This window comes from Trachymyrmex septentrionalis, unplaced genomic scaffold, assembly GCF_001594115.1.
Source record: "Trachymyrmex septentrionalis isolate Tsep2-gDNA-1 unplaced genomic scaffold, Tsep1.0 scaffold249, whole genome shotgun sequence".
Classification (NCBI taxonomy): Eukaryota; Metazoa; Arthropoda; class Insecta; order Hymenoptera; family Formicidae; genus Trachymyrmex; species Trachymyrmex septentrionalis.
The window spans coordinates 133,225-145,160 of NW_017305407.1; the positions used below are offsets into that span (position 1 = coordinate 133,225).

General features: G+C 31.0%; 1 protein-coding gene across 1 annotated transcript in view; it reads right to left on the reverse strand.

Moving 5' to 3' along the window:
* The window catches only part of LOC108748843 (prominin-like protein), a 220,284-nt gene that overhangs the window by 78,629 nt on the left and 129,719 nt on the right, over positions 1–11,936 (reverse strand). The window contains exons 7-9 of the mRNA XM_018487216.1: positions 8,303–8,858; positions 8,042–8,200; positions 7,635–7,756 (exon numbers count right to left, since the gene is read on the reverse strand). Of these exons, the coding sequence (XP_018342718.1) occupies positions 7,635–7,756; positions 8,042–8,200; positions 8,303–8,858 (837 nt within the window). The remainder of the gene's footprint in view (positions 1–7,634; positions 7,757–8,041; positions 8,201–8,302; positions 8,859–11,936) is intronic.

Genomic DNA, 11,936 nt, shown 5'->3' on the forward strand with positions numbered 1-11,936 from the left:
AGGACAAGCACAGTAATTGAGACAGTTACCCTAAATCGTTAAAATCGACGACTATTCAGATTTGGAAATCTGTTACATCGATAGGTAAAGGGACATAAGAACATGTAAGTGAGACTACAGTAAGTATTTTCTGCTTCAATTATTCTGTGCTTGAAAAAACATTCTTTCTCTTCAAGAATACAAAATATTTTCTATATAATTTTTATTTACTTAATTTTAATACAACAGAGAATTTGTTTTGGTTAAGTATCTGTTTGATTTAAAAAAAATCCTCTGCTTTAAAAACAAATTTTCTAGTAAAAAAAATTATATAGAAAATTGTGTTTTAATAAAAAGACGTCGAATCCAACATTGGTACATTGTACCAAAGCTACTTCAAACTATTTTCCTCTACTAATGTTTTCATACGTTTGCATACTTCTAAAAGCATTATTTCTTATTCAAATCTAAAATTATTTAGTTCGAATAAGATAACAAAGAAGTGGCTTCCTTATATGCATGATGACAATGTTGAGATGGATAAATATTACATTAGTAATCGAACAATTATTAAGTAATGGGATTACTGTATGTATTTGTTAATGGCAATTACATCGCGTTAAATGTGTAAGTTATGGATTAATATAGTATTGATTGAGTATCAACTAAATACGAGACTATGGTTAAAATTAGATGTAATACATCAATATATATTTTAAATGCAATTATCTCAGAACTATGATTGCGTGCCAATTACTTTTGGATTTGTAAGTCAATTAATCTGAGATGCTAATAAAATTCCCCAAAATTAAATTAAAAAGTAAAGAATTCATTGCAAAAAATATTACTTAGGCAAGGAACTGAATTCGCATTTCACATATATCATGCTAGCTCAGTTGTCCTCAGAGACTAGCGTTCTCATAGATAAAAATATTTTTTGCAATAAGTTCTTTACAAATTTTTATTTAATTTGAGGAGGATTACAATAGAATCTCAGATTGTTGCAAGTTCAAATATAATCAAAGTTCTGAGATAAATATATGTAAAAATATATTGATTATCTTAAATATTTAAAATAAATAACAATAAATAAAGGGCAAAGTAAAAGTCAAATACATTTCTTTAAAAAAGTCATATAATTAAAAGAATAAATTACAAATACAGAAAAGTAAAATTGAAAAAATATATAATAAAATAAAAACTTAGTTTAAATACAAATAAATAATAAGTTTCGGCTACTGGATTGAGCCCTCTTCAGACATTAACTTATCAAAAAAATCGCAGTACAAAAATAAATTATCGCAAATATTCGCATATTCACTATATTCACAGTTCGAGTAAATCTTGATGTAGAACATTATTCACATACGATTGAACAGTCAAATGTGTTTCATATCTTTTGGAAAAGTTCAAAAATCATGTGTAGATTATTCAAACAAGTGTGTCCATATAAGTATGAAAAACCATTAGAATATATAAAATTAAGTGGAACGCAGATGTGTAAGACGGACATTGTGTATCGATTATTATGTACGCTCGTTGATACGGATCATCACGGACTGAGAAAAGAGACGGACTGTCAGTATCGAAAAGTCAAACCTTATTTATAATAGGTATATATGCCTTATGAAGATCTTCAGTCAGTTTGTAAATTTCAATTATTTTTCTGCTTCTTAATATTGAGCATCTCGGAAATTAAGCGTTTCCTATAGCAAGGCCCTTCATCTAAAATTTTAACATTATCCCATTCATGATCATATTGCAGCCTGTGCTCCATTATTACAGAACGGAACAGAAGTGTTATGTCTAATAAAATTACGATGTTCTGTAATTCTGGTTTTCAGTTGTCTTCTCGTCTGTCCAACATATGACGCATCAATTATTACATGATATCATATAAACTACATTGCTCTTAGATGTATAGGGACAAATATCCTTTTGTACTTTGATATTTACCCATTTTATTAGGATTATGAAAAGATGCCCTAATGTCATTTTTATTGAATTTAAATTTTTCTGTGTTAAGAGGAATAAATGGTACCGTAAGCCAAGATGCAGATTCATTCGCACAGACATTGTCAACCAAATTTTTACTATGTGTCTGTTTTTAAGTAAATTTTTTATACGTTGATTAATTGTGTCAAAAATAAAAGTTAATGGGTAATCATTATCTAGTAAAATGTTAATAATAAATGTCAAATTTTTTATATGAAACATAAAGTCAGAAAGTAAAAAAGCTCTGTCAACTAGCGAAAAAATTATACCTTTCTTTTGTGACATAGGATGATTTGAGTTGAAATTTAAAAACCTCCCTGAAAAGGTAGATTTGAGGTACCAATTAAAAATAAAACGATTCCTGTTAATAGCTATAGTGATATCCAAAAAAATTATTTTATCTCCTCCTATTTCTGTAGTGAATTGAAGACACGAATGAAATGAATTAAATTGTTGTAATAAAATATCAATTTTTGAGGGAGAAACTGCAGTACAAAATGTCATCTACGTATCTATAATAAAATAAAATATCCAAATTCCAAATTTAATATCTAAATTTTAAATACAATATTTAACTTTAACAGTAATTGACGTATTTAATTGATTTATGTAAGTGGTCCTGTTTCAAATATTAATATTTTATAAGTGTCTTCAATAAGGCTGAGGATATTATTTTAGAAAATAAAAATAATATATTACAAAAATAACTCAGTCTGTTATGACTGACGTAGTAAAAATTTTAAATGTTTCTTCGAAAGATAGTATTGAGACAAATCCGGAAATCGATCAACGACAAAGTTATATACACGTATCCGACAAATGTTCATTGTTATTCTTCAACATAGCAACCTCATTACTTAATAACTATCCGATTACTGATAAAATATCTGACTAAATCTCAACATTCTTATCATATATAATATAAATATAAGAAAGTCACTTTTTCATTATCTCGGTCAAAATACTTTATGATTTGAATCAGAAATAGTTAACGCAAATAAGGGTTACGTAAAAAGAAAAATATTAGATTTATATTACATTAAATGTGTATAGACATAATAATATTTTCGTAAGTCTTATTTCTTAAATTTATACATATTTTAAATTTACATTAAATGCGTAAGAATTTGATATTAGAAATCTAATTTGCGAATATCATGATACGTTTACATATTTAATGTAACGTCAATTTAGAATCTCTTCCAAATGCCCAAACACATAAAAATCTATTTCTTAAGGTCAATTATAAGGTAAACGTTTATAGAAAGATGTTCGTCACTACAAAATGCGTGATATCAATATAAACTTACCTTTTTAAAAAAGGTGAAGAAAGATGTTAAGAATATACGTGCTTCTCAAATAAAAACTTAAGTGTCAACCGAATAATAGCAGTTTTTAGTTATTCTTCAAGGATATTCTTATTGAAGAAAAGTCTTATTTCAACCCAATTAATGACAACTTTAATTCTCTGTCAAAAATTACTCCTCGACAAAAATTAATGTACTAAATGAAAAATTAAAACTCAGATGTTACATTCTTAACTAATCAAGGTAAATTCTATCAAATTAAAAAGTAAAACCCAAGTGGTACTATCTTTTTATTTACTTAATTCTAATGATATGTATCATTCGTATAAAAAATTTGATATGAATAACTTGCGCCAAGTTAAATCCCATACCAAATTAAGTAAAAAATACAATCCATAATTGCGTTATATTGTCTATTCAAATATTACCACAAAAAGTTAAAGAAGCAAGCATTAGGCGCTGCTAGATCACGGTATAACATAGTATTAAAAACATGAATGTAAAATAAAAAAATGAGAAGTTTTCCATGAGAGTATAAAAGTATCTAGTATATTTTCAATTGTGTTAAACAGTCGTATAAGTTACAAAAAGTTGTGCAAATGTTTCTCATTTTTCTTATTTTATATTCATGTTTGTGACCTTATTACTTAGGTTTTTAGTCGAGAAGCACGTATATAGTACTTAGCGCCTTTTTTTATCTTTTTTCATATACATATTAATAGTCGTCGTAGCACTTAATGCAAGATCTGTAATAGGAATCGTACAGAGAGTCTAAAGTTGTAGAAAATTGATCAATCACAGTCAAATATAAAGAGAATAATTGGTTATGACTAGTCAATTTTCTAAACTAAAGCCTTCACGACTATCTACAACTCCTATTGTAGACTTCGCGTAAGTCGTGTGTATGTCCGACATTTTTATTCAACTAAAATCTATGCCAGTCTCTTACTATAGTCTCTACATGGAGGCAGTACGTGCAGCTTCCCCTTCAGGGGATGGCACTGTCCCTAAAAAAATATAATTTAACTCAATCTATATTTTAATATTGATTGACTCTCGCCGCTTTGCGTGGGAAGTCATGCGTCCCTAAATAGGGGAGAGGGGGGGAAGGGATAGATCTTCCTTCGCGTAAAAAGTCTTTCACCCTCAGGCAGAGAGGGAGGTGAAGTAGACCTCTCTTCGCGTGGAAAGTCGTATTTCTTTAATTGATTCCCTTCTCTCCCTCTCTAAAGTTATCTGACTTTTCATGTAAAGCACAGAGAAATAATTATTAACTTTATTTGGCTGTTAATAACTCTTTAACGAATAACTAACGATGGCAAAAACCTGTAGGTCACTTAACCTCATAATCTTAACATATATCAAGGTCAAGATCATTCGAGGAATCTTTAAACAGGATATTTATTTTAATTTACACTGATGAAGACTTTATGAGTCAAAACATTTTGATATTGAACGTATAAATATACATTATTATACCTATTTTTTAACACCTTTCTTGTTCAATCATTGGTTGTTTTAAATTATGTATTATTAACTATGTATATTATATTAAAGTATATTATATATATTAGGGATGCATCTCGAACGTCCAGAAAATATCTGGTATTATTTAGTACCTTTTTACTATTCGGATAGTCTGATCATTAATATCTGACAATATATAATATATTCGGCTGAAATTTTATATTAAAAATTTGCGTCATTGATGCAGAATTATATACATTTCAGCAGAATTTCTTCCAGTTTATGGTTTTACACAGTTATGGTAGTTTATGCCGATAATCGAAATAGATTTTCACCATAACATGCTGAAATGTTATTGTCCATTATGAAAAATTGATTAATATTAAACTTTGTTTACTAAGAGCAATGTTGAAACTGTATTGCAAACAATCTTATTTCACAATCGATTATTATTGCTATTTTTCCTCTGTTTTCCTTTTTAAAATAAAAGTTTTGATACATTTATATCGGATATATGGAAAATATTCAATATCCGACCGAATAATAGATATGATATTACATTCTTCTCGGATATCCGATATCCAGTAATTTTACATTCTTAATATTATATATATCGTGTGCATCCCTAATATATATCGTATAATTTTCGCATTAATAAAAGCATTGTAGTTTATTGCTTATTGTCCTTTTTGTTACTATCTCTTTTTAGATATACATATCTTTTATATAACACCAGCTTATTCTGCTATTATATGTATAATTAAATACTAAATAGAATTATATCTGATACTTTTATACACATCAAATCTTTCCCTTAAACACATTTTTTAGACTAAATGGATAGTATTGAAATTTGCTAGAATAATTTTAATTCAAATCAAGATTTAATTGCATATCATTTATCAAAGAAACAAGAAATATATTTAAACAATGAAATATTATATATATTATATGTATGTTACTCAAATATATTTGTGTTAAAATAAATATATACCAAATATGACTATATACAATATACCAAAATTATTATCTCTTAGATACTGTAATGGCTTATTTTCTGTCCTTTATTAGCAATTAAGAGACAAAAAAAATAAGTTAAACATGTATAATATTTCAGATAACAAAAAATTATTCTTAACAGGATTGGGAAGAAATTACTTCGTAAACTCGTTACTAATTTATAAAAATAATTTATATTACTGTTATTTTTACTAAAAAACGTTCGAGTAGCATTCAATGGTCACAATGTGATAAAAAAATTTGCGCATTCTCTACCACACACACACACACACACGCGCACACGCACACGCACACGCACACACACACACACGCGCGCGCGCGCGCGCACACACATTGTATATATGCAAGTAACGACAAGACAAAGATAATGATTCCATTCGTTACCGTTAACCAAAAATGTAACTATTATACATTACTATTAATCATTAACTGCGTAATCATTAATATTACAAATAAAAAAATGTAATATCGTTACATTAGTTAAAAATGTAATATTCGTTATTAAAAAAAAAAGGAATTGCAACAATATCAATTAACGCGTTACTTCCCATCTCTGATTCTTAATTACGAGAAAATGAGCCACTTTATGATCTACGGTGAAAAATAAGGTGCGGGAAATATCGTGTTGCTTCAAACAATTTTTATCACATGAAAAGTTGTGACAAGTTTTATATATACATGCATATCTTGGGGATATGTGGAACATGCGAGTACACTTTGGCTTTGTTGTAATATACTTACTGGGCGAGGGGTATGTTATCCCTGTCTGCGTATGCGTCATACAAATATTCACTGTAACGGAGCGTGTTAGCGGTTAGATTCCAACAACCATTCCACACATTAGACAGCTACATAATCTAAGCTACCGCAGTGGACCGCGGTCTAAGTAAAATAGAATTTGTATAATCTCTCGTTGTTGCTCGCAGTTAATAAAAAAATGAGCGTCCAAGATATAGTTGGGATATTTTTATAAATACCGAAATAGTATAAGTGGCTCAAAATAGCACTGGTAATTTTTGATGGTACAAATCACTGATTGTATAAATAAAATTGTTAATTATATAATAATTATATGAAAGGAGATTCCAACTCGAGGATAATTATCTTAATGTCCTATGTTAATCCCATGTTAAATTACGCATTGAAGATTAAAGATTTTCGAATTGAAGATTAGAATTCGACCAATCAGATAATTTTAATTTTAATCTGTTTAATTTTAATCTTGTTTTGATTGGATGAATTTTAATTTCTTCAATTCGCAATTCTCTAATGCATAATGTTGCCGACATTAAGCAATTATTTCTGTTTTAAACAGGATATAAGTTTTCGAAATCGAGAAGACAATTACGAATCTGAAAATTCTTTCAGAATTTCCGAAATCGAAGGATTTTTTGAAAATAAAAAGACATGGACATGCCGATATCAAAGATGTTACAAAGCGCGAATAAATACATGCCATGATATATGGAAGCTCGAGAGTGACTACGAGACGGAAATAAAAGAATTAACAGTTTCTACATGAGAAGTGTTCAGGGATCGTTGTACGTTGTATAATACATTGAGATTTGCAAAAAAGAAAGAAAAAAGCTTTATCGCTCTAAAGTGTAACGCATAATGCGTCTCGTTATCTCTTACATTTTATTTCTTTTAGATTTGTAATCCATATTTGAGACATTACTCAACGATTTGGTGAATGACTCATGTTTAATGTATGATTTCGATTAACAATGGATTTACTAAAGACACATTAGTATCTCAAATATTGCCATGCACAATGTATTGGATGAGTCAAAAAAAAATTAAAGAGACGTCTCTTAGATTACAGTTAAGAATTGTTATATCTATAAGGAGAAATTAGAAACTTACGCTTCGACAAGAGGCCCCGGATATGGATCTGACTTTTGGTACAGAGCGCTCAATTTCACACAGAGCACTATCGTTGGTATGAATAGGATTAGGCACCAACCAACGCTTGCCCAAAAGCCATTCTATACATAAATGTAAATAAAATCATAAATATTAATTTTCAACGAAGACTGCTTAATTTTATAACGCATGTTATTACTCGCTTAATACTTTAGTTATCATCCATTGCAATAAATTTGCTTATCATCTTACAAGACTTCTAAAACGGTTAGGAAATTTAATGGAAATTTAGTGAAAATTTAAAAATTTATATAAATAATATTATATATAGGCACGTATCGTATCAGATGATATACTCGTACGTGGATTTATGGATTTATAAATGCGTCTAGCAACTAAATACTTACGAATGGATCCAAAATTCTATTGCATCCAGCCACGAGCGTTGCGTTATAAGCATTCGACACGGGAGCACATCTTCCAATCTTGAAAATTGCAGATTCAATGACATGCTCGAGAAATTTGTCCACTTGATGCAAAAACGCATTGCCAAATTTAGTAGCAAGCTATTAACAATAACATATTTTAAATTGACATGTCATAAATAACATCAATGTAACATATAGCAATATTACTAAAATACATTCCTATAAAAAAATGAGACGTACATATTGAACATATTCCGGTCCATCCTTATTTAGGAATTGCTGCGCCTTGGTAACTTCATCCACTAAATCATGAATAGCATCAGCCATTGAACTATGATTGAATTTAATAGTCTCCTGAAGCGTTAAAGCGTTCGCGCTTAATTGCTCGCTGAGCATGGCCATAGGCATGACCAAATCTCTGTGATAATGTTCCAAGTCATGTGCATTCTTCTCAAGACTGAGCCTGATTTCCTCTTGTCCTTCCGGTAATTTAGCGGAAACCTCTCGTAATTGTTTGGCAAGATGTTCCAAATTAATATTCGTAATGTTCTCGGCGAGTAGTTCAGCATACTGATAGAATTTGATGTCACTTAGGCCGCTCTGCGCTAGATCGTTCAGTTTGGATCTCGCGCTATCCTTCAGGATCACTACTCCGGGAGAAAGGCTGATCTTGCGGCGTAGTTGTTGGATGGTATCATTGATGTCGTAACGTCCATTGTAATCGCGGAGGCTCTCAACAATGAATACATTTTTTAGATTCAGCACATTGTAAAGTGTCTCGTTCTCGTGGCATTTACTGTAATGAGGAAAAAATCAAGTCACATATAAATTTTTTTTTATTCAATACGTACTGAACTATATCCAATTATTTTACATAGCGCTTATTAACTAATCGATAATAGATCTGAACTTTTCTCTCTTGTAATATACAAACATCGGAAAAGACATTAAAAATATAAAAAAAACGTCAAATATATTTTGCAAAAAAAAAATCAAAGATAATGTCATAAAAAAGAAGTAAAATCAAAACAATACTTCAAGTATATTTATTTAACAAGTCCCACAGAATAACAATTCTCCGAGTAGCATCTTGAAGACGTCCTTATGATATAGACATTCTTCGGACACCCTTTAGAACTGTATGGGATAATGTGTATGGAATAATTTCTCACAATTATAATAGAATTAATATATATAAAATAATATATAAAAAAATACAGAAGACGTTTAAAGTGAATAAAATATAACGACACATAAAATGAGAAAACGAAATGCAATAGATCGTGTAATGAGAGGCGCAGAAATTGAAAAGGAATTTCTACATCGATAACAAATAGAAAATTATAGAGACAAAAAACGACAAAAAACAAGATCTCCAGCAGCAGCATACTTGACGCGACTGTTTTGTTCATAATTCGATTCATGCAAATAATTCAATGAATATTTTATTAATTATAAACTATTTTTTGCAAATTAAAGAAATTTTATATATTATACTATGTATATATATATTATATATTATACTAATTTTATATATAATACTATGACGTGACATTTTTTGTCCGTCATTGTCGAGAATCGTCGGCGGCGGAATCGCGCGTTCTCTCGATTCGACCTTCCTATCCGACCTATCCTATGCCATATGTACCCATCCGTTGTAAAAAAAAAGAACAAATAACAAGTGAAAATAAACGCACGCAATTCGGAAGTTAAAACTGATCTTTTTATTTTATATCATTATGTGCACTACTTGCCAACGTCGCAATGCATCTCGATTTTTAACTTTTGTATCATTGTGCGTACTATTTGGCAACGTTGCAATTTTATCAAAATTACATTGATGATAATGCTACAGGTAATGTTACAGTCGAACGATGGGGGAATATTCCATTGTAATTGGTTGGTTCTTACATTCTGATCCTATTTAAACCGGTGGACTAGGCCGATGAAACATGCCGCCATGTTGTGACGTCACGTATCATTGGAGACTCTGCCGCGGGCCGTTGCCCCGTTGCCGCCACCGCCGCTGCAGCTGCCGTGCGCGCTATTTCATATCATCTTTTCTCTCCATCGTCTATCTCCTTTTTTTCTTTTCGTACTCAAACTCATTTGACATGTCACGACATGTTCGGATAATGATATCATCAATGTAATTTTGATAAAAGTGCGACGTTGCCAAATAATACGCATAATGATATAAAAGTTAAAAATCGAGATGCATTGCAATGTTGGCAAGTAATGCGCATAATAATATAATATAAAATAAAAAGATCAATTTTAACTTCCAAATTGCGTGCATTTATTTTCATACTTGTTATTTGTTCTTTTTTCTTACAACGGATAGACATATTGCATAGGATAAGTCGGATGAGAAGTAAAGAAAATACATATATAATGATGTGAACAAAAAAATTTGTATTCACATTTTATAACATCATTTTTTTTCATATCCATTAAAAACTAAAGTTAATAGCTCGCAATCGACGAGCTGATGTTCATTGAAAATGTCGTTATCGCATATAGCATCTATGAACGCGATGTTGGAGAATCGCATATATTTGACATCGATCGTATCGACGAATCGAGCAAATCGATTGAATGTTACATCGATACATTGATTCAAACTGAAACGTACGACTTAGCGTAGTTTCGGTCATCGTCATACGTACGGACGAAGAATCGAGACGTACCAGCACAGCATTGTTCAGCGTGCAAACTCTGATGGTTAGTGGCCTAATGTTTATAAAATTGTCTTTGTATTTCGAAGCATTTTGTAAATATTCCATCATTGCTCGTAGAAGCCTTTACACATTTCGAGAGACAGCAACAATTCGTGTCCGCGATGATCTTCCAGAGCAATCTCCACATAACTCGGTAGACCAACATTGATTCCAATTTCTAAATACATATGGCCCGTAGCCGTCAGATCGTAAAGTCTGTTCAGTAAAACGCACCGCGCAATGCTGTACATATGTAATGTTAAAAAACGTTTCTTTTTGTGTATAGAACATTGAAACTTACAAGTTACTATAGCCTTTTTAGTTTCGATGCACTGCTCTCTTTGGTGAAGTACATTTTTCAACCGTTCGTACAAGCGGGTATCGTAAGATTGATCGTACCTGCGTAAATTGTAAACAATATGGTAATATTTCTAGAATCGAAAAAGGAATAACAGCTCCCCCTCTTTCTAAGAATTACAAATGTGTCGCGACGCGTTTTATCGCGTCTTTCTACGTATTTTCTTTATTCGCGAGTTTATTAATGTTTATATTTTATGAATGATATTTCGATGATGACGTTGGCGATTTTGATGCTTTTTCCCCATTCCCAATATCTCGCTTTTCCTTCGATAACGGTGGACTTGGCGAACTTGGTGATAAGGAACAGTACCTCGCTCGATCGATTTTCAGTGTATGTATTCTTTTACTTGGCTCATGTTTTAACGCTCGTAACCGAACGATTGAATGACAAAAGCCTTATACACTGCCTATGTACATTGCATATATAAGGTGTAGTAAAAAGAAATCTATTATTTTTGCATTAAATTGAAGGCTTTATTTAGCATAGTTAGAATGATCCGATTTAGGTCAAATATGCACCGTTTTGTTCAATAACTTGTTACCATTTTGAAGGTAATTTCATTATGCCTCTTTCATAGAAACCCTCGTCCCTATTGGCAAAAAACTGGGACAGTCGATTTTCACAAGCTTCTCTTGAGGCGAATTTTTCACCAGCAAAATCATTCGCCATAGACAGGAACAGGTGGTAATCACTTGGTGCCAGGTCCGGACTATAAGGTGGATGCATAAGAACCTCCCAACCAAGCTCCCGGAGCTTCTGGCGAGTCACTATCGATGTGTGTGGCCTGGCGTTG